At 46.9% G+C, this 25,206-nt stretch overlaps 1 protein-coding gene across 1 annotated transcript in view; it reads right to left on the bottom strand.

Moving 5' to 3' along the window:
- Positions 1 to 25,206, bottom strand: part of BCORL1 (BCL6 corepressor like 1) — a 41,730-nt gene that overhangs the window by 5,053 nt on the left and 11,471 nt on the right. Inside the window, exons 2-11 of the mRNA XM_070759833.1 lie at positions 24,883 to 25,023; positions 21,943 to 22,027; positions 18,835 to 21,180; positions 17,331 to 17,469; positions 16,021 to 16,101; positions 10,894 to 11,322; positions 7,344 to 7,578; positions 5,654 to 5,840; positions 3,389 to 3,555; positions 1,521 to 1,666 (exon numbers count right to left, since the gene is read on the bottom strand). Of these exons, the coding sequence (XP_070615934.1) occupies positions 1,521 to 1,666; positions 3,389 to 3,555; positions 5,654 to 5,840; positions 7,344 to 7,578; positions 10,894 to 11,322; positions 16,021 to 16,101; positions 17,331 to 17,469; positions 18,835 to 21,180; positions 21,943 to 22,027; positions 24,883 to 24,968 (3,901 nt within the window). The 5' untranslated portion in view covers positions 24,969 to 25,023. The remainder of the gene's footprint in view (positions 1 to 1,520; positions 1,667 to 3,388; positions 3,556 to 5,653; positions 5,841 to 7,343; positions 7,579 to 10,893; positions 11,323 to 16,020; positions 16,102 to 17,330; positions 17,470 to 18,834; positions 21,181 to 21,942; positions 22,028 to 24,882; positions 25,024 to 25,206) is intronic.

Below are 25,206 nucleotides of genomic sequence, written 5' to 3'. Positions count from 1 at the left end.
AAAGGCCAGCCAGGAAGAAATAAGCTCAGGTGGATTCTCTTTAATTTGAGGGTCTTGGGGGGAAAAACCCAAAATAGCTCTTTTTAAAAAAAAAAATCACACTGGAATGATAAATCCAGCATGATTTAGCAAGTCTGTTTCTTGCTGGGTTTTATATTTCTTGCTGAAGGAGCTTTCCTGAAAAACCCACCATGTAGTCTTTGCATTCAAACCCATCTCAGCCTTTCCTCGGAGATGATGATATCATCATCATCATCATATCATAGTTATATTCTTATATCACTGTGCCACAATTACCACCTTCCAGTTGTAAAGAACTGGTGGGATCATAAACCTGAGAAAGAAAATATGCCAAAATATTTTGGGACATTCAAATTCAAACTGACAAGGTTTTGAAACACCGTACACCAGACAACTCACAATTATACAAATTATACAACTCACAATTATACGGCATACAAATCCAATAAATTAAATAAATAAAAATAAAAATAAATGAATGAATGAATGAATAAATAAATAAATAAGTGAACAGAAAAAAGTGTGGATCATTGATGTCGCCATACCAGGTGACAGTCGAATTGATGAAAACTAACCGGAAAAACTTAGCCGACATCAGGATCTTAAAATCGAGCTACGACGACTCTGGCATAAACCAGTACAGGTGGTCCCAGTGGTAATGGGCACACTGGGTGCTGTGCCAAAAGACCTCAGCCGGCATTTGAAAACAATAAACATTGACAAAATCACGATCTGTCAGTTGCAAAAGGCCACTGTACTTAGATCTGTGTGCATCATATGAAAATACATCACACAGTCCTAGACACTTGGGAAGTGTTTGACTTGTGATATTGTGATATGAAACCCAGCATATAGATCTCATTTGCTTTGTACTACTGTTTTTGTGCATAATAATAATAAAAATAAAAATAATAACAACAACAACAACAATATCCTAACCAATTCAAGAGTCCAACTGTTCATATCCTAGAAATCGGTAATCATTAACATCATCATCTTCTAACAATCCCATAATCCCTGGTGAGGTGGAGTCTGGGTAACTGAATGGAGCTAGCAGTGTTTAATGGCCCATTGCCTTTCCTATCGCCAATGCGGAGTTTTGTTCAGCAGATATACTGTATTCTCATTGTGCATAGAGAAAAAATATCTGCCTCTACCTAGGATCGAACTCACAGCTTCCTGGTTGTGAGGGGTGAGCACCACCTGTAGACCACTGCACCACTCCTCCTAGACATCAGTAATCCTTCACTGCAAAATTGAAATAGATTTTCCATTTCAACATAAGTGTCTCCTATCCCTGTGGAACAGAGGTCTTCAAACTTGGCGACAGACTCCAGTTGTGCTGGCTGGAGAATTCTGGGAGTTGAAGTCCACAAATCTTAAACTCGCCAAGTTTGGGGACTCCTGCTATGGAGGATGAATGGAATGATGGGCCGAGGATGGTGAATAAATAAATGGCTAACAAAACACCGTATTGCTTTTAAGAAGAAGCAACTTACCAGTCAGGAAGCTCTTCATCACATCGCTGTTGGCTAGCTTCAAGGCCGTCTGCCCTGAGTAGGTGGCCAGAGTTGGGTCAGCCCCGTAGGAGAGGAGCAACCACAAAATCTTCAGGTTGTCATTTGCGACGGCATCGTGGACAGGCCTGGTGGGGGGGATTTTAAATAAATTTCTCTTTGGCAAAAAGTTTATTTTTTATTTTTTATCCAACACTCCATACATAAATCCATATACAGTGGTACCTCTACTTACGAACTTAATTCGTTCCGTGACCAGGTTATTAAGTACAAAAGTTTGTAATTGTTAGAAGCAATTTTTCCCATAGGAATCAATGTAAAAGCAAAAAATGTGTGCAATTGGAGAAACCACAGGGAGGGTGGAAGCCCTCTTTCCTCCCAGGAAATTCCTAGAGAGGCCCCATGGAGGCTTCTCCCCGCCTTTTCTGGCCCACTTTCCTCCCAGGAGATTCCTAGAGAGGCCCCATGGAGGCTTCTCCCCACCTTTTCTGATTACAATTTCGGGGGCTCGGGTTTGTAAGTGGAAAATGGTTCTTGAGAAGAGGCCAAAAAATCTTGAACACCCAGTTCTCATCTAGAAGAATTCGTAAGTAGAGGCATTCTTAGGTAGAGGTACCACTGTATATTTAAATGTTACAGAATTACATTAAATACATACATATACATTTTAATCACTCATTCGTACATTATTTATATATAAAACAATTTATTCCAGGTATATTTTTCTGTAATTATATTACTTCTAAAAAAATAAAAGAAAAAAAATATGAATCTAATTCTGTCGTCTGGGATATCCACCAATTAATTAAAAAAAAATCCTCTTCCCCAATTAATTGCTATTAGCTTAATTTACCAAAATAGATATTCTTTCTCTGGCCATTTAGTAATTATTCCATAAAACATACCCAGAGCCCAGAAGGGGGGGAAAAGAAAAAAATCAACTTTTTTCTACTGGTTTTGTGTAAGTGACTATACCCATTGGAGCCCATCGCTGGTTCAAATATAGTCCATGATATTTTGCCAACTTTAGAATATTGTTCAGCATTATTTTTAAAAAACAGGCAGACCTGCGTACAGTGATACCTCGTCTTACAAACTTAATTGGTTCCAGGACAAGGTTCTTAAGGTGAAAAGTTTGTAAGATGAAACAATGTTTCCCATAGGAATCAATGGAAAAGCGATTAATGCGTGCAAGTCCAAAATTCACCCCTTTTGCCAGCCGAAGCGCCCGTTGGGATTCCCCTGAGGCTCCCCTCCATGGGAAACTCCACCTCCGGACTTCTGTGTTTTTGCAATGCTGCAGGGGAATCCCAGCAGCGCAAAAATGAGCGCTTCCCTGGCAACGGAAGTCCGGAGGTGGGGTTCCCCAGCGAAGGGAGCATTAGTGAAATTTCAGCATCGCAAAAACACCAAAGTCCTCGAAACCCCACCTCCGGACTTCCATTGCCAGCGAAGCGCCTGTTTTTGCACTGCTGTGATCCCCCTGCTGTGATTCCCCTACAGCATCACAAAAACACGGAAGTCCGGAGGTGGGGTTTCCCATGGAGGGGAGCCTAAGGGGAATCCCAGCAGCGCAAAAACGGGTGCTTCGCTGGCAACGGAAGTCCGGAGGCGGGGCATCCCAGCAGTGGCGGTGGGTTTGTAAGGTGAAAATAGTTCGTAAGAAGAGGCAAAAAAATCTTAATCCCCGGGTTTGTATCTCGAAAAGTTTGTATGATGAGGCGTTTGTAAGACGAGGTATCACTGTATTCATATCTACTCAATTTTATACATTCCAAAAGTTGGAATCCAGGATCCGCCCCCCACAATGGATCCCTATCCTGGGTTTCCCCAGGAGGATCCCGACTTGCCTGGTGCCATCTTGTGCGCTGCAGTTCACGTTGGCCCCGTGTTCCAACAACGTCTGCAGGATGTCTACCCAGCCCCGGGCGCAGGCCTCGTGCAGAGCCGTGTACCCGGCGTTGTCTCGGTGGTTCACGTCATTGTTCGGCTTCTTCAGGCAGTACATGACCACGTCCTGGAAAAGGGAGGCCGCAATTGGCACGGGTTGTACTACTATTCGACTCACGCGTGTTGGGACGAGAACTTCCACGGTGAAGCTAGGGGGACGGTTAAGTGAAGCGAACCTGATTTTACAACTTTTTTGGGGTGGGTGGGAGCAATGGTGGTTGGAAAATGAAACTAAGGCAGGCATTTATTTATTTATTTATTGGATTTATATGCCGCCCCTCTCTGAAGACTCGGGCGGCTAACAGCAATCATAAAACAGCGTACAATAATAATCCAATACTAAAAACTATTAAAAACCCATTAATATAAAAAAACCAAACATACATACAGACATACCATCCATAAAATTGTAAAGGCCTAGGGGGAAAGGGAATCTCAATTCCCCCATGCCTGGCAGCAGAGGTGGGTTTTAAGTAGCTTACAAAAGGCAAGGAGGGTGGGGACAATTGTAATCTCTGGGGGGAGTTGGTTCCAAAGGGTTGGGGCTGCCACAGAGAAGGCTCTTCCCCTGGGTCCCGCCAAGCGGCATTGTTTAGTTGACGGGACCCGGAGAAGGCCCACTCTGTGGGACCTAACTGGTCGCTGGGATTCGTGCAGCAGAAGGCGGTCCCTGAGATAATCTGGTCCGGTGCCATGAAGGGCTTTATAGTCATAACCAACACTTTGAATTGTGACGGGAAACTGATCGGCAACCAATGCAGACTGCGGAGTGTTGGTGTAACATGGGAGTGAACTGAGAGGTCATTAAGCAAATCACACGGTTATTACAGTAAGTGAATCCACCTCCCTGATCGGCTTGGCTGGGAAGGTTGCAAATAGGGATTACATGACAGAATAGAATAGAATAGAATGTAGAAATGGAATATTATTAGAATTAGAATTGGAGTAGGAGGAATACGAATAGAATATAGAACAGAATAGAGAATAGAAAATAGAATAGAATTGGAGGAGAAGAGAAGAGAAAATAGAAGAACAGAGAGTAGATTAAAGAACAAAATAGAGAATGGAATGGAACAGGATAGGAATAGAATATAGAACAGACTAGAATAAGGAATAGAATAGAATAAAACACAATAGAATATAGAATAAAATAGAATATAGAACAGAACAGAATAAGGAATAGAGTTTAGTGAAGAGGAGAGGAGGAAGGGACCTTGGAGGTCTTCTAGTCCAGCCCCCTGAGAACCTATAAATTTCAGATAAATGATTGTCCAGTCTCTTCTTAAAAACTTCCAGTGATGGAGCACCCATGATTTCTGAAGGCAAGCTGTTCCACTGGTTAATTGTCCTCACTGTTAGGAGGCTGTCACAGCCTCCTGCAGCTCTCTGGCAGCAAAAATGGAGCTCCGGGGGCCATGCGCAACCCCTCCCCACCCATTTTCGCTGACAGAGGGTCTAGCAAAACAAACTAAAAAAAACCAAATAAAAGGAGAAAGAGGAAGGACAAAGAGGGGAAGAGAGCAAGGAAGGAAAAGGAAGAAGGGAAGGGAGAAGAAAGGAGAATGAAGAGGGAAGGAAAAAGAAGGGAAGGAAGGAAAGAAGGAAGGAAAGGAAAGGAAGGAAGAAAGAAAAGGGAGAAAGGGAAGGAAGGAGAAAGAAGGAAAGAAGACAAGGAGAATGAAGAGGGAAGGAAAAAAAGGGAAGGAAGGAAAGAAGAAAGAAGGAAGGAAAAAGAAGGAAAGAAGAGAAGGGAGAAGAAAGGAGAATGAAGAGGTAAGGAAAAAGAAGGGAAGGAAGGAAAGAAGGAAGGAAGGAAAAAGAAGTAAAGAAGAGAAGGGAGAAGAAAGGAAAATGAAGAGGGAAGGGAAAGAAGGGAAGGAAAGAAGGAAGGAAAGGAAAGAAGATTATAATGAGAGTGAAGAACGGTCTGAGACAGTCCTGCCTTAATACTTGGCCACCACAGGTGTCCCCCCCCCCGAAACAAGTTAAATCAAGCTGGCCCCACCCACCCTGGCCCACCAAGGTCGAACACAACCCTAATGAAATCGAGTTTGACACCCATGCTCCATAGGTTGGCCAGCTGAAGTCCACCACTCTCAAAAGTTGCCAAGGTTGGAGACCCCTGCTCTATAGTACTACCCTGCCCCCCATAAACTTATACTCACCTTATACCCAAGCCGGGCCGCTCTCTGCAGCAACGTTTCTCCGGCGTTTTTGTTCACAATCAGACGTCGAGCTTCGGGGGGCACGGGCGGACTTGCGGGGGTCTCGGGGGTCCTCTCTGTGGTGTGCTGTCGAACTTTGCCAAATGGGCTGGCTTCCCGGGACTTCTTTGGAGAGCGGGGACTTGGCCTGGGGACATGCAAAGACATGGGATTTGGTCAAGGTTGGGGCAGAGGAGTCAAAAAACGCTTTTATTATCACGAGGGGGGGGGGGGGGATAGCAGGGTGCTTCCTTTTGCGCCCAACAATCCCTTTTGGATAGTGAAGGCAGAAAAAAGGATGCACCAGAAATAAATGTATGCCACTATTTGCGCTCAATACTTTTGTGCCTTGCTCAGCGGTCACTGCATTTCAGAGAACCAACTTCCTCTTGCAAATAATACCTCTCATAATATTTTTAATTGCTGGGATATAGAGACATAGAAGATTGACGGCAGAAAAAGACCTCATGGTCCATCTAGTCTGCCCTTATACTATTTAGATTTATTAGATTTGTATGCCATCCCTCTCCGAAGATTTCCTGTACTTTATCTTAGGATGGATATATGTTTATCCCAGGCATGTTTAAATTCAGTTCCTGTGGATTTACCAATCACGTCTTCTGGAAGTTTGTTCCAAGGATCTACTACTCTTTCAGTAAAATAATATTTTCTCATGTTGCTTTTGATCTTTTCCCCCCAATTAACTTCAGATTGTGTCCCCTTGTTCTTGTGTTCACTTTCCTATTAAAAACACTTCCCTCCTGGACCTTATTTAACCCTTTAACATATTTAAATGTTTCGATCATGTCCCCCCTTTTCCTTCTATCCTCCAGACAGATTGAGTTCATTAAGTCTTTCCTGATACGTTTTATGCTTAAGACCTTCCACCATTCTTGTAGCCCGCGTTTAAACCCATTCAATTTTATCCATATCTTTTTGTAGGTGAGGTCTCCAGAAATGAACACAGGATTCGAAATGTGGTCCCACCCAGCGCTCTATACAGCGGGATCACAATCTCCCTCTTCCTTTGTTATACCTCTAGCTATGCAGCCAAGCATCCTACTTGCTTTTCCTACCGCCCGACCACACTGCTCACCCATTTTGAGACTGTCAGAAATCACTACCCCTAAATCCTTTTCTTCTGAAGTTTTTGCTAACACAGAACTGCCAATGCAATACTCAGATTGAGGATTCCTTTTCCCCAAGTGCATTATTTTACATTTGGAAACATTAAACTGCAGTTTCCATTGCTTTGACCATTTATCTAGTAAAGCTAAATCATTTAGACTTCTTTTTTTGTCTTTTTTTCTTCCTTTTTCTTTCTTCCTCTCCCTCCCTCTCATTCCTTCCTTCCTTTTTCTCCCAACTAAGATCCATATTTGAATTAAGTTCCTTCCTTCCTTCCTTCCTTTCCTAGGTTCATATTTAAATTAAGTTCCTTCCTTCCTTCCCTTCCTAGGTTCATATTTAAATTAAGTTCCTCCCTCCCTCCCTCCCTCCCCTTCTTCTCTCTTCTTTGTATGCCATTTTTATTATTTTTACAACTCCCTAGTGGCAAACCTATCCAGCATGGTTTCCTCCTATTTTCCACCACCACCACGTGCGCGTGCGTGTGTTGTGGTGTGGGGACTTGGTGCCAAAGGGTTCTCACATCCCTGTCCTTACCTTCCCCTCTTCACAGAGGCCCGACAGGTGTTTGGTTTTGCACTTGCGTTTCCCGGAAGGCTTCTCCAGCCCTTCTTGGATGGGAACCCCAGGGGAGTGATCCAGGAGGAAGCCATTCTGGAAGTCCAGGTGGCCCTGGAGGGACGGGGAGAGCCTGCTCCTCAGGCACAGCTCAGAGCCTTTGCCCAGAGCGGAGCTTTTGTGCTTTCGGTACCGGAAGTCTGCAGGCAAACCAGAGAGAGAGAAAGGTTAGAGGCGTCCTCCGAGAAGAAAGGCTCTGCCCTCCAGAATTGGAATGAAAATGAAAACAACGGTCCGCCCTTTTTTGAAAACTTGCTCCTGGGGTTTCAGCGGCAAACTTGAATCGATGCCCACTTTGGGCACAAAATAAATCATAATCTTCGGAAGAACCCTGAGTTTGGGCTGTGATCTACAGTCCTTCATACAGTACTCTCTTTCTCTCTCTTTTATCTATCTATCCTCTCTCTTATATCTATATCTCTAAGAATTGTCCTAAACAACACAAACCCCGGAACTTTTTAAATCTATCTATCTATCTATCTATCTATCTATCTATCTATCTATCTATCTATCCATCCATCCATCATCTATCTGTCCGTCCGTCCATCATCTATCTATCTATCTATCTATCTATCTATCTATCTATCTATCTATCTATCCATCATCTATCTGTCCGTCCGTCCGTCCATCATCTATCTATCTATCTATCTATCTATCTATCTATCTATCTATCTATCTATCTATCCATCCATCATCTATCTGTCCGTCCATCATCTATCTATCTATCTATCTATCTATCTATCTATCTATCTATCTATCTATCTATCTATCTATCTATCCATCATCTATGTCCGTCCGTCCATCATCTATCTATCTATCTATCTATCTATCTATCTATCTATCTATCTATCTATCTATCTATCTATCTATATCTATCTATCTATCTATCTATCCATCATCTATCTATCTATCTATCTATCTATCTATCTATCTATCTATCTATCCATCCATCATCTATCTGTCCGTCCGTCCATCATCTATCTATCTATCTATCTATCTATCTATCTATCTATCTATCTATCTATCTATCTATCTATCCATCCATCATCTATGTCCGTCCGTCCATCATCTATCTATCTATCTATCTATCTATCTATCTATCTATCTATCTATCTATCTATCTATCTATCTATCTATCTAATTGCCCCAGAGTGCCTTCCGTCCCCTGTCCTAATGTTTCTCTCTTACTAGGATAATGTATATAAATATTATTTTATCTTTGTATACCACCAATACGTACTTGACAAAACAAATAAATATAAAAAAGTGAGGATGCTAGGAAAAAGGAGCTTCTTATTAAAGTCTACCTGCATCCTGCAAAAATAGACAGAGGGAAAAACTGCAACTTAAGTTCCTCAAGGTCTCAGGACCACTTGGCCAAAGATGATGAGATACACACGGAATCTGTCCCCGGTGCAGAAGATGGAAAAGATGAGAATGTCCCTGCGTAATGGACCCTGCACAGATTCCCCCACCACCACCACCCCTCCTTCTCCCTGCGCTCCCTTCCCGGCCTCTCCCGTCTCTCTCTCTGCTGCAACCTTTGCTGTCTGGCGACTGTCACGGGACTTGTGCGGGAGAAGCCTGCCCCCTGGTGGCCGTTGCAACTGGGAGGCTGCGGGGCCTTCTATTTTTGGAACCCTGCGCAAGCAGCGGTGGAGCCGGGCTCCCGTGTCTGCGGAAGTGGGTTGCCTGAGCCAATCTCCCTCCCGCCCAAGATCCTCACCGGTTTGAAAAGAATAAGAACAGCAACGCCACAAGGGAGAGAGAGAGGAAGAGGAAGGGAGGGAGTTAGAGAAAGAGGAGAAAGAGAGAGGGGGGGGAGAGAGGAAGAGGGAGGGAGTTAGTTAGAAAAAGAGAGAGAAGGAGAAAGAGAGAGAGGAAGAAGATGGAGGGAGTTAGAGAAAGAGAGAAAAGAGAGAGGGAAGGAGAGAGGGAGAAAAAGAGAGGGGGAAGAGGGAGGGAGGAAGAGAGTTAGAAAGAGAGAGAGAGGAAGGGAGTTTGAAAAAGAGAAAGAGAGGGAGTTAGAGAGAGAGGGGGGAGAGAGGAAGAGGGAGGGAGTTAGTTAGAAAAAGAGAATCCTCAATCTGACTATTGTATTGGCAGTTCTGTGTTAGCAAATACTTCAAAAGAAAAGGATTTAGGCGTAGTGATTTCTGACAGTCTCAAAATGGGTGAACAGTGCAGTCAGGCAGTAGGGAAAGCAAGTAGGATGCTTGGCTGCATAGCTAGAGGTATAACAAGCAGGAAGAGGGAGATTATGATCCTGCTATATAGAATGCTGGTGAGACCACATTTGGAATACTGTGTTCAGTTCTGGAGACCTCACCTACAAAAAGATATTGACAAAATTGAACGGGTCCAAAGACGGGCTACAAGAATGGTGGAAGGTCTTAAGTATAAAACGTATCAGGAAAGACTTAATGAACTCAATCTGTATAGTCTGGAGGACAGAAGGAAAAGGGGGGACATGATCGAAACATTTAAATATATTAAAGGGTTAAATAAGGTCCAGGAGGGAAGTGTTTTTAATAGGAAAGTGAACACAAGAACAAGGGGACACAATCTGAGGTTAGTTGGGGGAAAGATCAAAAGCAACATGAGAAAATATTATTTTACTGAAAGAGTAGTAGATCCTTGGAACAAACTTCCAGCAGATGTGGTAGATAAATCCACAGTAACTGAATTTAAACATGCCTGGGATAAACATATATCCATCCTAAGATAAAATACAGAAAATAGTATAAGGGCAGACTAGATGGACCATGGGGTCTTTTTCTGCCGTCAGACTTCTATGTTTCTATGTTTCTAAGGAGGGAGGGAGTTAGAGAGAGAGAGAAAGAGAGAGAGAGAGAACATGAATTCTGGTAGTTGAAGTCCAAAACTCTTAAAGTTGCTAAGTTTAAAGAGAGAAACGGGGTGGGTGGGGGACTTTTTTTCCAACTTTTTTAAAGGGTGGCCGGCCGCTGCTTTCCCAACGGCAGGAAGCAGTTTTGAGACAGGACGAAACGCTCCAATTTGGAGAGCGGAGGGGGGGAGTGGAGAGGAAGGCAAGGCGGAGGAGGAGGAGGAGGGGGGCTTCCGTCAAGGCTTGGTGGCTTTCGAAGGCAGATCGATCTCTCCCAGGAGCTTCTGCAAAGGGAATTGGGGAGGTGGGGGTTGCTCTGGGCTCCGAGAGAGCGGTGTCGCAATCTCCTGCGCGGCTTAACCAAGGCAGGAAACAGACGGTTTTTCGGTTCTCAAGCTGACCGGGGGGGGGGAGAAATCTCCCTGGCGCTGCTGTTTGCTCTTCCCCAAGGCGAGCGACCCTAGCAGCCCATCGTCCCTGCCCTGATCCTCTTATCCCAGCCTGACCAGGAGCGGGGATAATGGGAGCTGAGATACGGGGGCCGGATTAAGCAGAGCGGCCACCGCGAGATCCCTCCCTCCCGCCCCGCCAAGGCCCATCCTTTCACCTGCTTTGGATTTCCGCCGCTTGTGCTTGCAGCAGCTCAAGTGTTCCCCTTTGTCCCTTTCGATCAGGTATTCGCCGCTTTGGTACTTCCAGTTTTTCTGCCGCCTCCTCTTCTTCCGCTTGACGTGGCCGCTCTCCTCCTCGGCTTCCTTGCGGCTCCACAGCTGCCTGCCGGCCTCTGCGGGCCAGAGCAGTCCCTGATTCTTACCGGGGTGAAAGAGGGCCCGTTCCGACCGAGAGCGCTCTTTGCACCCGGAGTGAGGCGAGAGGCGGTGGGACTTCCGTAGCCGGTGATGCTTTGGGGAAAGCTCGTCGGCTTCGTCGTTCGCCTCCTCCTCCTCCTCCTCCTCCTCCTCGTCCAACAGCGGCACCAGCTCCTGACCGGCTCCGTCACATTCTCCCAGCATAGTGGAAGAGCCCCCCATGATCCCTGCAGGAGGGAGGGAGGGGAAAAATGGGAAAAAGAGGAAAGACCCCCGTCAAACTTGAAGCGCACACAACCAAGAAGATCCGAGCATCTTCCGTCACTCTGGGCTTTCTTTCTTTCCTTCCCCTTCCTTCATTCCCTTCTTCCTCCCATCCTCCCATCCGTCCGTCCTTCCTTCCATCCTTCCTTCCTTTCATCTTTCCTTCCTTCCTTCCTTCCATCTTTCCTTCCTTCCTTCCTTCCATCCATCCTTCCTTCCATCCTTCCTTCATTCATTCCATCCTTCCTTCCTTCCATCTTTCCTTCCTTCCTTCCATCCTTCCTTCCATCTTTCCTTACATCTTTCCTTCCTTCCTTTCATCTTTCCTTCCTTCATTCCTTCATTCCATCCTTCCTTCCTTCCATCCTTCCTTCCTTTCATCTTTCCTTCCTTCCTTCCATCTTTCCTTCCTTCCTTCCATCCTTCCTTCCATCCTTCCTTCCTTCCATCTTTCCTTCCTTCCTCCCATCCTTCCTTCCTTCCATCTTTCCTTCCTTCCTTTCATCTTTCCATCCTTCCTTCCTTCCATCTTTCCTTCCTTCCTTTCATCTTTCCATCCTTCCTTCCTTTCATCTTTCCTTCCTTCCTTCCATCTTTCCTTCCTTCCTTCCTTCCATCCATCCATCCTTCCATCTTTCCTTCCTTCCTTTCATCTTTCCTTCCTTCCATCCTTCCTTCCTTCCATCCTTCCTTTCATCTTTCCTTCCTTCCTTCCTTCCTTCCATCTTTCCTTCCTTCCTTCCTTCCATCTTTCCTTCCTTCCTTTCATCTTTCCTTCCTTCCTTCCTTCATTCCTTCCTTCCATCCATCCTTCCATCTTTCCTTCCTTCCTCCTCCATCTTTCCTTCCTTCCTTCATTCCTTCCTTCCATCCATCCTTCCTTCCTTCCATCCTTCCTTCCTTTCATCTTCCTCTTCCTTCCTTCCATCTTTCCTTCCTTCCTTCCTTCCATCTTTCCTTCCTTCCTTCCATCTTTCCTTCCTTCCTTCCTTCCTTCCTTCCATCTTTCCTTCCTTCCTTCCTTCCATCTTTCCTTCCTTCCTTCCTTCCATCTTTCCTTCCTTCCTTTCATCTTTCCTTCCTTAATTCCTTCATTTATTTATTTTTTAATGCCGCCCTTTTCCTTAGACTCAGGGGGGCTTACAACATGTTAGCAATAGCACTTTTCTTTAAAACAGAGCCAGCCTATTGCCCCCACAATCCGGCTCCTCATTTTATCCACCTCGGAAGGATGGAAGGCTGAGTCAACCTTGAGCCGGTGATGAGATTTGAACCGCTGACCTGCAGATCTAGTAGTCAGCTTCAGTGGCCTGCAGTACTGCACTCTACCCACTGCACCACCTCAGCTCATTTATTTGGCTCATCTCTGCTGGTGCTCTCTCTGAGCTGATGCAATCCTGAGCTACAAATATTCTCTCCTGTTGGTACCCTCATCTTTCCCAAATGCACAAATTGACTAGACTCTTAGGGAGAGGGGTGGGAAGAGGGTGTACGTATTTAGAAAATTTATATTGCCACCCATTCACACGTGGCAACTCAAGGCAGCTTACAGGAACCTAAAAACTATCATATTTAAAAAACAAAACTAATAGAAGAAAATAATAAAAAAAATCAAATAATATTATAGCACACACACAAACGACAAAACATCACACAAGTCATTTAATGGGCTCCATCCTGTTCTGGGTTCCCCAAACCCGCTGGCAGAACCAGGTCTTCAGGATGGTTCATTTGAATTCCAACCTGTTTAAAAAGCCAGCATTTTCCAATGAAGAACAAAACATCCGCAAATCAAATTATTTCTCTGGATTGCACATCACGCTCAACCGTAATGAGGTTTTGGCTTAGTGTGTTGTGGGAACATAATCAACTGCAGGATGAACACAAAGGCTGCCGTTTCTTCAAAGCAAAGTATGCTTAAGCAAACCCTGGTTTAGTCCAAAGCTACGTCCCAATCTTGGCTCTTTTGCCTGGTAACTTTGCCAGGGGATCAAACGAGGCCCTATGTCAACAGAAATCATCAAAGCATCCAGATCATGCGTATCCCAAAGTTGCTTTTTTCCCAAAAGGTACCTGGACTTCCTTGTTTTGTTTTGGAATAGAATGACAGAGTTGGAAGGGACCTTGGAGGTCTTCTAGTCTAACCCCCTGCTTAGGCAGGAAACCCTACACCACTTCCGACAGATGGTTATCCAATATCTTCTTTAAAACTTCCAGCGTTGGAGCATTCGCAACTTCTGGAGGCAAGCTGTTCCACTGATTAATTGTTCTAACTGTCAGGAAATTTCTCCTTACTTCTAAGTTACTTCTCTCCCTGTTTAATTTCCACCAATTGCTTCTTGTCCTGCCTTCAGGTGTTTTGGATAATAGGTTGATTCCTTCTTCTTTGTGGCAATCCCTGAGATATTGGAACACTGCTATCATGTCTCCCCTAGTCCTTCTTTTCATTAAACTAGACATACTCAGTCCCTTCAACCCTTCTTCACATGTTTTAGTCTCTAGTCCCCTAATCATCTTTGTTGCTCTTCTCTGCACTCTTTCTAGAGCAGCGGTTCTCATCCTGGGGGTCAGGACCCCTTTGGGGATCAAACGACCATTCCACAGGGGTTCCCTAAGACCATAAGAAAAGATAAATTTCCCATGGTGTTAGGAACTAAAGCTTCTATTCTGGCACCTTGGAACACCTTGGAGTCTATGGAGAGGGGCGGCATACAAATCTAATAAATAATAATAATAATAACAACAACAACAACAACATATTTTTACAATCCGACCAATCAGGCATTTACAGTGGGGGTGTCCCTCTGATCTTCCTGCCAATTAGCTTAAAGATTTTTTGGGCAAAATTGGTGCTAGACTTATGGTTGGGGGTCACCAAAACACGAGAAACCGTATTAAAGGGTCACGGCATTAGAAAAGTTGAGAACCACTGTTTTCGAGTGTCAACATCAACATTCTGTTTACATTGTGGCAACCAAAACTGAATGCGGTATGCCACGTGTGGCCTTACCAAGGCCTTATAACGTGCTATTAACACTTCTTGGTTTTGTTTGAAAATGTTTCATTCATTCATTCATTCATTCATTCATTCATTCATTTATTAGATTTGTATGCCGCCCCTCTCCGAAGACTCGGGGCGGCTAACAACAATATAAAAAGACAATGTAAACAAATCTAATATTAAAAACAATCTAAAAAACCCCAATTTAAAAAACCCACTCATACATACAAGCATACCACGTTTAAATTCTATTAGCCTAGGGGGAAGAGAAATTTCAATTCCCCCATGCCTGACGACAGAGGTGGGTTTTAAGGAGCTTGCGAAAGGCAAGGAGAGTGGGGGCAACTTTGATATCTGGGGGGAGCTGGTTCCAGAGGGTCGGGGCCGCCACAGAGAAGGCTCTTCTCCTGGGTCCCGCCAAACAACATTGCTTAGTCGACGGGACCCGGAGAAGGCCAACGCTGTGGGACCTAACCGGTCACTGGGATTTGTGCGGCAGAAGGCGGTCCCGGAGATATTCTGGTCCGATGCCATGAAGGGCTTTATAGGTCATAACCAACACTTTGAATTGTGACCAGAAACTGATCGGCAACCAATGCAGACTGCTGAGTGTTGGTGTAACATGGGCATACCTTGGGAAGCCCATGATTGCTCTCGCAGCTGCATTCTGCACGATCTGAAGTTTCCAAACGCTCTTAGAAACATAGAAACATAGAAGTCTGACGGCAGAAAAAGACCTCATGATCCATCTAGTCTGCCCTTATACTATTTTCTGTATTTTATCTTAGGATGGATATATGTTTATCCCAGGCATATTTAAATTCAGTTACTGTGGATTTATCTACCACGTCCGCTGGAAGTTTGTTCCAAGGATCTACTACTCTTTCAGTAAAATAATATTTTCTCATGTTGCTTTTGATCTTTCCCCCAACTAACTTCAGATTGTGTCCCCTTGTTCTTGTGTTCACTTTCCTATTAAAAACACTTCCCTCCTGGACCTTATTTAACCCTTTGACATATTTAAATGTTTCGATCATGTCCCCCCTTTTCCTTCTGTCCTCCAGACTATACAGATTGAGTTCATGAAGTCTTTCCTGATACGTTTTATGCTTAAGACCTTCCACCATTCTTGTAGCCCGTCTTTGGACCCCTTTCAATTTTGTCAATATCTTTTTGTAGGTGAGGTCTCCAGAACTGAACACAGTATTCCAAATGTGGTCTCACCAGCACTCTATATAGCGGGATCATAATCTCCCTCTTCCTGCTTGTTATACCTCTAGCTATGCAGCCAAGCATCCTACTTGCTTTCCCTACCGCCAGAGGTAGCCCCATGTAGAGAGCGTTACAGTAGTCGAACCTCGAGGTGATGAGGGCATGAGTGACTGTGAGCAATGAGTCCCGGTCCAAGAGGCTTCTTGGATTCTGAACTAAGGAGGCTCCTTGGGTGAGAAGCGAGACGTTTTCAAGGGGGGAAAGAAAAAAACAAGGAAGTCCAGGAGACGTTTTTGGGAAAAGCCCCTTTGAGACCAACAAGGCCCTAGGACAAAGGTTGTTTGAAAGCAGCCCCGAAGCCAGGGTGGCTGGATCATAACCCTCCACAATCATCACGCTGTTCCCTTACCCTTTGACCCAATCATCATCTCCTGGCCCAGCCACCAACCTGACTGGCTGCGTGTCCGGCTGTTGAGCACGATGGGGATGAAGTCTCTAAAATTATTCTTGGCTTTCTTCTCCACGTAAGCTGAAAGAAGAAAAAAGGAATGCAAATAAAAAACCAGAAACAGCCATCGTCCTCACTGAGCCAGTGTTTCCCAAACTTGGCAACTTGAAGATATCTGGACTTCAAATCCCAGAATTCCCCAGCCAGCATTCGCTGGCTGGGGAATTCTGGGAGTTGAAGTCCAAATATCTCCAAGTTTCCAAGTTTGGGAAACACTGCACTGAGCGATTGAGTGGAAAAAGCCGTCAAGCAGTGACAAGGGCAGGACCCGAACAGCTTTAGAGAGACTCAATCCAATCAGACAGCAGGCGGATTTGACCCATTCCGGGATATTATATCCACCTTGAGGGAGAATCACAAGGGATTCATATTTTCATACAGCAAATGAGAGATAAATACAAAACCGCAACTTTTCCTCTTGGGTCTAATGGAAAAAGTATTGGAGGGAAAGTTTGGAGCTTTGTTACTATATACACTGCTCAAAAAAAATAAAGGGAACACTTAAACAACAGAATATGACTCCAAGTAGGATGCTTCGCTGCATAGCTAGAGCTATAACAAGCAGGAAGAGGGAGATTGTGATCCCCTCATATAGAGCGCTGGTAAGACCACATTTGGAATACTGTGTTCAGTTCTGGAGACCTCACCTACAAAAAGATATGGACAAAATTGAACGGGTCCAAAAACGGGCTACAAGACCTCATGGTCCATCTAGTCTGCCCTTATACTATTTCCTGTATTTTATCTTACAATGGATATATGTTTATCCCAGGCATGTTTCAATTCAGTTACTGTGGATTTACCAACCACGTCTGCTGGAAGTTTGTTCCAAGGATCTACTACTCTTTCAGTAAAATAATATTTTCTCATGTTGCCTTTGATCTTTCCCCCACTAACTTCAGATTGTGTCCCCTTGTTCTTGTGTTCACTTTCCTATTAAAAACACTTCCCTCCTGAACCTTATTTAATCCTTTAACATATTTAAATGTTTCGATCATGTCCCCCCTTTTCCTTCTGTCCTCCAGACTATACAGATTGAGTCCATGAAGTTTTTCCTGATCAGTTTTATGCTTAAGACCTTCCACCATTCTTGTAGCCCGTCTTTGGACCCGTTCAATTTTGTCAATATCTTTTTGTAGGTGAGGTCTCCAGAACTGGACACACAACTGAACAAGAAGGCTCCTGGGATGGTGGGACAGCCCTGGACGAGAGAGAGGGAACGGCTACTACCTAGCCCGAGACCCCCTTACCTTCCTCGCAACTGTGGCCCCGGTGGCCTGGCGACAACTTCCGGCGTTTACGCTTGGCACGGAGGGCTCCCCGCTCCTTCAGGCAGCCCAACCGGCCATCATCCGAGATCTCATGGAGGCTGCTGTGGTGCTTCCGCCACTGTGGGGGCAACATAAAGGACCATACCCTGTGGTTAAATTGGGGGGGGGGCACGGTTCTCGCTCTGTGTTTTTAAATCTGCTTAGAGCCACAGTGGCGCAATTGTTAGAATGCAGCACTGCAGGCTACTTCTGCTGACCACCGGCTTCCAGCAGTTTGGCAGATCAAATCTCAGTAGGATTCTTTATTCTATTCTATTCTATTCTATATCCTATTTTATATTCTCTATTCTATTCTCTATTCTATTCTATTCCATTCCATTCCAATTCTATCCTATCCTATCCTTATCTTCTATTTCCTATTCACATTCTATATTCTCTATTCCAGTGTTTTTCAACCAGTGTGCCGTGGTACACTAGTGTGTCGCGAGACATGGTCAGGTGTGCCACGAAGCTCAGAGAGAAAGAAAGCGAGAGAGAGAGAAAGCAAGAGAGAAAGAAAGCAAGAGAGAGAGAGAAAGAAAGCAAGAGAGAGAAAGAGCGAGCGAGAGAGAGAGAAAGAGAACAAGAGAAAGAAAGAAAGCAAGAGAGAGCAAGAGAGAGAAATAAAGCAAGAGAGAGAGAAAGAGAGGGAGAGAAGGAGAGAGAGAGAAATACATAGAGGGAGGTAGTGAGGGAGAGAGAAAGAGAGCAAAAAAGAGAGGAAGGAAGGAAGAGAAAGAAAGAGGGATGGAGAGAGAAAAAGAAAGGAAGGGAGAGAAAGAGGGAGAGAGAAATAGAGTGAAGGGGAGGAAGAGAGAGAGAGAGAATTTTTTTGTCCAAACTTTTTTTAGCGCCCCCCCCCCCCAATGTGCCCCAGGGTTTCGTAAATGTAAAAAATGTGCCGCGGCTCAAAAAAGATTGAAAATCACTGCTCTATTCTATCTATTCTATATTCTGTATTCTATTCTATTTCTACTCCTGGCCCAATTCTAATTCTATTCCATTTCTACATTCCCTTCTCTTTTTATTCTATATTCTATAGCCTATTCTTTATTCTACGCTGTGTATTCTATTCTATATTCTATATACTATTGTATATTCTTTATTCTACTCTATCTATTCTATTCTATCTATTCTAATTCTAGTTCTACTCTACAGCCGAGTGTGCATGGCGAACTATAAACCTAAGCTTACCTTCCAGGCTAACAAGCAAGGATCCCCGGGTCCATTTTTCCTTTTAAAAAATGGGTGCCAAGCTTCCAAAAACCTTTGCTTCTATTCTGGCACTGCCATGGTCCCTCTCACCCAGCAAGGATCACCCCCCCTTCAGCTCACTCCCCACCGCACAGGGGCTTGTTTACCTTGCAGGCCCACTGCTCACCCCACGGCTTCGGACTTCCCTACCCAGAGCTCACGCCCTCTTCCGCCTGGCCGCGCCACTCACCTTCCGGCTGTGCTGATTCTGGCTGCTCATCTTGCAGGGAGCCCCTAATTCTTCTCCCCCGCGTGACTTGAGCTTCTTGTGGGCCGGCCGATCAAGCCCTTCGTGGCGCCGCTTGGATTTGCAGGGGAACCCCCCCTCGACTTTGATGTGGATCACCCCCTTCACCTTGGCTTTCGGAGCCTCCCTCAAGGTGGCCCCTGCGCGGAGGCAGGTGGCCGAGGCAAAGGGGGGTTCGGGCTCCACCCGCTCCTTCTTGATCCGGCTGAGGTCCACCTGGTGCACGGGGCAGGGAGAGACCTCGACGTTCGGCGGGTTGCGGGGAGCGTCCCCTCGCCGCTCCCGGCAATGTTTCTCGGCAGGGGAGGCCAACTCCGCGGCGACACGGACGCTCGGCTGGCTGGCTAAAGGCAGGCCGTGGGGCGGATGGGCAGTCAAAAAGGGAGTCTTAGCTTTGGGGTCCCCGGGGTGCTTGTAGGCACAACCCTCCGGGGGAGTTTCGGGTGGGGGCGGAAGAGCACTCTCACCGGCAGAGTCCGTCTCCCGTCGCTCAAGACCCCTCGAGCCCTTCACCTCCGGCGGGCTGCTGGTCTGGAGAGCCGGCGAGACGCACAAGGGGCTCTCGGTACTGGGCAGGGCTGCCTTACAGCCTTTGCCCTGGGAGGGGGCTTCGGGAAACTTCTGGGCCACCGGGGTAGCTTCTGCCACTTGCCCCGCAGGGAACGCAGCCGGTTCACTGGGGCCGGGAGCCTTAGAGGGCCCGACCGGATTGGGGGGCAGCTGCGCCGTCGCTGAGATGCCGAAGGAAAGCATGGTGCCCGGAGGGTAATGGGACCACCCAATGGGCACGAGTTGCGGGCTGGCAGGCTTCCCGTTGAGCGAACACCGAGAGTAGAGGTTGGCTTGGCTTGCGTTCCAGACGGTCACGTCCTTGGAGATGCGCAGCAGATTAGCCGGGGTGCGCCTGCTGGGGTCCGCTTGACCTTCCGAGCCGTTTTTCTTCCCAGAAGGCAGCCCGGCGCTTCGGGGCTCTCCCTGGTCGATAATACAGATGGGCTCCTGCTTTGGAAGATGGTGGGAGTCCCTGCTGCTTAAGTCGGTCCCGGCGTCCTTGCTCAACAAGACTGAGGCCGGCACTGGGTTGGCTACGCCCATGTAGGTGCCCGGGATGGTGCCAATGAACGCGGTGGGGTTCTTCACCCAGGCGTTTTGCTCTCCGTTGCGCAGGAGCTCCGGGAAGATGACGAAGGGCGAGGTGGCGGCCTGGGCCACTCGCTGGGCCTTGGAGAAGACCGGCGTGAGCAAAGCTTTGCCGCTGGGGTGGACCGGCGTCAGCACGGGCATGGGGGGCGTCTTGCGCTGGCTGGGCGGAGGCAGCTTCTGGCGGTTGGACTTGGAGGACAGATCCAGGGGCATCTCGCTGCATTCCGGCGGGGAGACCATCTCGCGCTCCAGCTGCGGGGGCGACTTCAGCGGGGAGATGGACGCCAGGACCCCTGAACCCAGACGCTCGGGGACTCGGGGCAGCACGGTGGCAGGACCTGAGAGGGGGGCGGCACTGGCAGAGGAGGTGCCGGAGACTAGTTCCGGGCCGTTGGCAGGCGGGCCAGAGCCCGGTGTCGCAGGGGTGCTCCCGTTTTCTCCGGGAGGCGGAGGGCAGCTTAACGGAGCGGCCTCCACGCAGGCTGCTTTGGGGTCCGGAGCCAAGGGTCTGCCCATCGAGAAAGCATACGGGTAGGGGTGGAGACTGGGCAGGCAAGGGTCTTGTTGGAAGGAAGATAAAACCGGGAGGGCGAGGGCGGGCGAGACCCCCAGCGTGTTGGAAAGAGGAGGGAGGTAAACCAGCGGCTGGCTGGGGGCAAGGACGGTGGCTCCGGGAGGCAGCGAGAGGGACATTTTTTGCATAGGGGGAGCCTGAGATGGCGAAAAGCAGACGCTCTTCAGTGTGTAGGTGGCCGGAGCAGTCGGGGCCACCGTATTGCAGCCGCTGCTGCTGGGAGCGGTGACAGGGTTGACAGAGGCAGCGGGTGCCGGGGGACCCTTCTCTTTGCCCATCTGCTCGCTCTCCAGATCCTTGGGGCAGAAGGGGGTCACTGCCGCCGCGTCTGCAGCCGAGGGAAACGAGCAGTCCTGGCTGTGGCGGCCGCTAACGTTGCTATCTGGCTGGGACGGTTCCGGCTCTTGAAGCCTGCCAGGCTTGGCATCGCTGTCCTTCAAGGCCGCCTTCTGGGCGCAGTCTGGCTCGTGGGCCTTCTCCCGGAGTTGGGGGCCGGCTTTTTCCTCCACGGTGACCTTCGGTTCAAACCCTTCGGCGCCCCCAGCGCTTCCCGAAACTGCTGTGATCTCCACCTGCAAATGGGGAGAAGAGGGGGAGACAGAAGATCAGGAATTCGGTCCCGTTTAAGAGCTGGGGTGGCGCTGGGGTTGGACTGCAGCACTTCAGGCTACTTCAGCTCACTGCTAGCTATAGTTCCCCACCAGCTCAAGGTTGACTCAGCCTTCCATCCTTCCGAAGTGAGTAAAATGAGGACCCAGATTATTGGGGGCAGGAGACTCTGTAAATCGCTTAGAGAGGGCTGTAAAGCACTGTGAAGCGGTATATAAGTCTAAGTGCTATTGCCCTTCCTTCCTTCCCTCCCTCTCTCTCCCGCTCTTCCCTTCCCCATCCATCCATCCCAGCTCAAGGTTGACTCACTCAGCCTTCCATCCTTCCAAGGTGGGTCAAATGAGGACCCAGATTATTAGGAGCAAGAGCCTGATTCTGTAAACTGCTTAGAGAGTGCTATAAAAGCACTGTGAAGCGGTATATAAGTCTAAGTGCTATTGCCCTTCCCTCCCTCCCTCCTTCTTTCCTTCCTTCCCTCCCTCTCCCTCTCTTCCCTTCCCCATCCATCCATCCCAACTCAAGGTTGACTCAGCCTCCCATCCTTCGGAGGTGGGTCCAAATGAGGACCCAGATTGTTGGGGGCAAAATGCTGCTTCTGTAAACCGTTTAGAGAGGGCTGTAAAAGCACCACGAAGCGGTATATAAGTCTAAAAGCTATTGCTATTCACAGGGACCAGGGCATTCCCACCCTCCTTCCTTCCTCCACACCTGGCCCGCCATCTCACCTTGGAAAAGCTGTTGCAGAACTCAGGCGAGCCCAAGTGTCGGGAAGTGCTGGTGTCAGATTCTTCATCAGAAAGTGGGACTCTCCTAAAAGAGAGAGAGAGAGAGAGAGAGAAAGTTGTTAAACTGATCCAGAGGTGGCAGGACTGAAGCCACTGACCAGTGCACAGCACATCTGTGGCCAAAGTCACATCCAGGACCACAGACTTTTCTTAAAAAGGGGAATGAGTAAGAAACAGCCTCTCGTGCTGATGGAAGGGAATATTTGTAGCTCAGGGGTTGAAATGAGGGGTCCTTGGGGCCCTCGGACCTTCGTGGTTTTCTTGCTGACGTTTCACGACCCAACTAGGGAACGTCATCAGTGCTAGAAAGGAGTGGGGATTTTGGATAGGAGGAGGAGGAAGAGAAAAGCCTTTAAAGAGCTGGCTCTGCCGGCAGGACTGGGGCCGTTGATCAATGGCACACCTTCCAGATCCATCCTTTCTTCCTTTTAAATTTAATGTCTTTTAAATGTCTTTTTTTCAGTTGTAAGCCGCCCAGAGTCCTTCGAGAGTTGGACAGCATATAAAGCAAATAAGAAAGAAAGAAAGAAAGAAAGGAAGGAAGGAAGGAAGGGAGAGAGAGAGAAAGAGAAAGGAAGGAAGGAAGGGGAGAGAGAGAGAGAAAGAAAGGAAGGAAGGGAGGGAGAGAGAGAAAGAAAGGCAGAGAGAGAGAAAGAAAGAAAGAAAGGCAGAAAGAGAGAGAGAGAAAGAAAGGAAGGAAGACAGGCAGAGAGAGAGAGAGAGAAAGAAAGGAAGAAAGAAAGGAAGGCAGAGAGAAAGAGAGAAAGGAAGGAAGACAGGCAGAGAGAGAGAGAGAGAGAAAGAAAGAAAGACAGAAAGAGAGAGAAAGAAAGAAAGAAAGAAAGGAAGGCAGAAAGAGACAGAGAGAGAGAAAGAAAAAAGAGAGAGAAAGAAAGGAAGGAAGACAGGCAGAGAGAGAGAGAGAGAAAGAAAGGAAGGAAGAAAGAAAGGAAGGCAGAGAGAAAGAGAGAAAGAAAGGAAGGAAGACAGGCAGAGAGAGAGAGAGAGAGAAAGAAAGAAAGGAAGGCAGAAAGAGAGAGAAAGAAAGAAAGGAAGGAAGGAAGGCAGAAAGAGAGAGAGAGAGAGAAAGAAAGAAAGAAAGAAAGGACTGTGGGATGTCTGGTGCTTTTTCAGGAGGCAACTGAACTTTCTTGTTTTTCAGACTAGAGACTTTGAATCATGCAGTATACAGGTCCTCAATGGAAGGCAGGTTGAGGACCTGTATACTGCACCTGTCAAAAAGAGGGCTGACCGACCCCCTCGCATCCTGGACACAAGCTGTTTCAACTCCTACCCTCAAAACGTCGCTACAGAGCACTGCACACCAAGATAACTATTGTTTTTTTAAAATAATGGGTTTTAGATATATTTTTTAAAATATTAGATTTGTTCTTTGTATATTGTTTTATTATTGTTGTGAGCCGCCCTGAGTCTGCAGAGACGGGCGGCATACAAATCTAATAAATAAATAAACTATACACAAGAATGAGACATAAAAAGCTCGTAAAATGAAGCAAAACAACAGAAAGATTCAGCTCAATTGTAGCCATGAGTCAAGGACCACCTGTGATCCCCTCCCCTCATTTACCAAGTGTGTGTGTGTGCGTGTGTGTGTGATACCTACGTGCCTTCCCAGCCCTATTGGCTCGGCCTTCCAACACCATCCCAATTTCTCATGCCGCTCCTTAGGAAAATTAATTGCCCACCTCTTTTAAAAGTGTTTTTAATAGGAAAGCGAACTCAAGAACAAGGGGGCACAATCTGAGGTTAGTTGGGGGAAAGATCAGAAGCAACGTGAGAAAATATTATTTTACTGAAAAAGTAGTAGATCCTTGGAACAAACTTCCAGCAGACGTGGTTGGTCAATCCACAGGAACTGAATTTAAAGGTGCCTGCGATAAACATATATCCATCCTAAGATAAAATACAGGAAATAGCATAAGGGCAGACTAGATGGACCAGGAGGTCTTTTTCTGCCATCAATCTTCTATGTTTCTAAAAGATCCCACTTGAGAAGGCAAACACACACACACACAGACAATCCCCCTCCCAATATTTTGCAAGCAACTTGCGAGTGTGTGTATGTGTGTGTGAGAGAGAGAAAGAGAGAGAGAGATCTCAATTCACAGATGGATTCAGCGGAACGGGTAACAACGGGGTTAAAAAATCCCAAAAGAAGCCGTCTCTCCCCCGTCTCATCCCCAAAGAGTGAAAAAGTGCTTTGCAAAATGCTCAACGTGTGCGTGCGCGCATACTCACACACACACAAAAACATCTTCTCTTCCAAATATTTTGCAAGCCATTTGCGAATGTGTATGTGTGTGCAAGAGAGAGATCTCAGTTCACAGATGGACTCAGAGGAATGGGCAACAGGGTTAAAATCCCTTTTTAAAATCTCATGTGCACGCACATACTTACACACACAAAAAAATACCTTCTCTTCCAAATATTTTGCAAGCAATTTGCGAATGTGTATGTGTGTGTGCGAGAGAGATCTCAGTTCACAGATGGACTCAGAGGAATGGGCAACGGGGTTAAAATCCCTTTTTAAAATCTCATGTCTGCGCGCATACTCACACACACAAAAATACCACCTCCTCCAAATATTTTGCAAGCCCCTTGAGTGTATGTGCGCGCGGGCGTGGGGCATCTCGGTTCATAGATGGACTCAGCGGAACGAGAGGAGGCGGCTGGACGTGGGGTTTTTGAAAATCACCCCGTTCTCCCCGTCCTCATCCCTCCCACCCCGAAGAAAAACACGGGGGCTTTGCAGAATGCTTTGCAGCCCCTCCCTCCTGCACACACACCTGGGTATGTGAATTTGTATTTCTGTAAGGTGTGGAGGAAAAAAATAAACAATTTACACCCAGAAACACACACCTTTCCTTGTCGAGGCTGCACGCGTGGAGACGCTCACCGCCCGTCCAGTTATGCACCCCGCTGTAGAGAGGTGCCGCAGAGATCATGACAGCCGCTCCACACCGAGCGCACCTCCGCTTCAGTCAGGGGGGGGCCCTCCGCCTGGAACGGCAAACAGAAAGACGCGCCGTCTGGCTCGGGTTCCAGCGCTGCTACCGCCACCGCCATTGTCAGATCGGCAGCCCCCAAACCCAAAAGGAGGCGCATTATTTGCAACACCCCGCTGGCTGGATTGAAAACGCTGCTCTGCATCCAGAGAAGGCTGGAAGGAGAAACAAAGGAACT

Source organism: Erythrolamprus reginae, chromosome 8 (assembly GCF_031021105.1).
Source record: "Erythrolamprus reginae isolate rEryReg1 chromosome 8, rEryReg1.hap1, whole genome shotgun sequence".
NCBI classification, from domain to species: domain Eukaryota; kingdom Metazoa; phylum Chordata; class Lepidosauria; order Squamata; family Dipsadidae; genus Erythrolamprus; species Erythrolamprus reginae.
The sequence above is the reverse complement of the archived record's forward strand: the minus strand, read 5'-3'. Positions and strand labels throughout refer to the sequence as shown.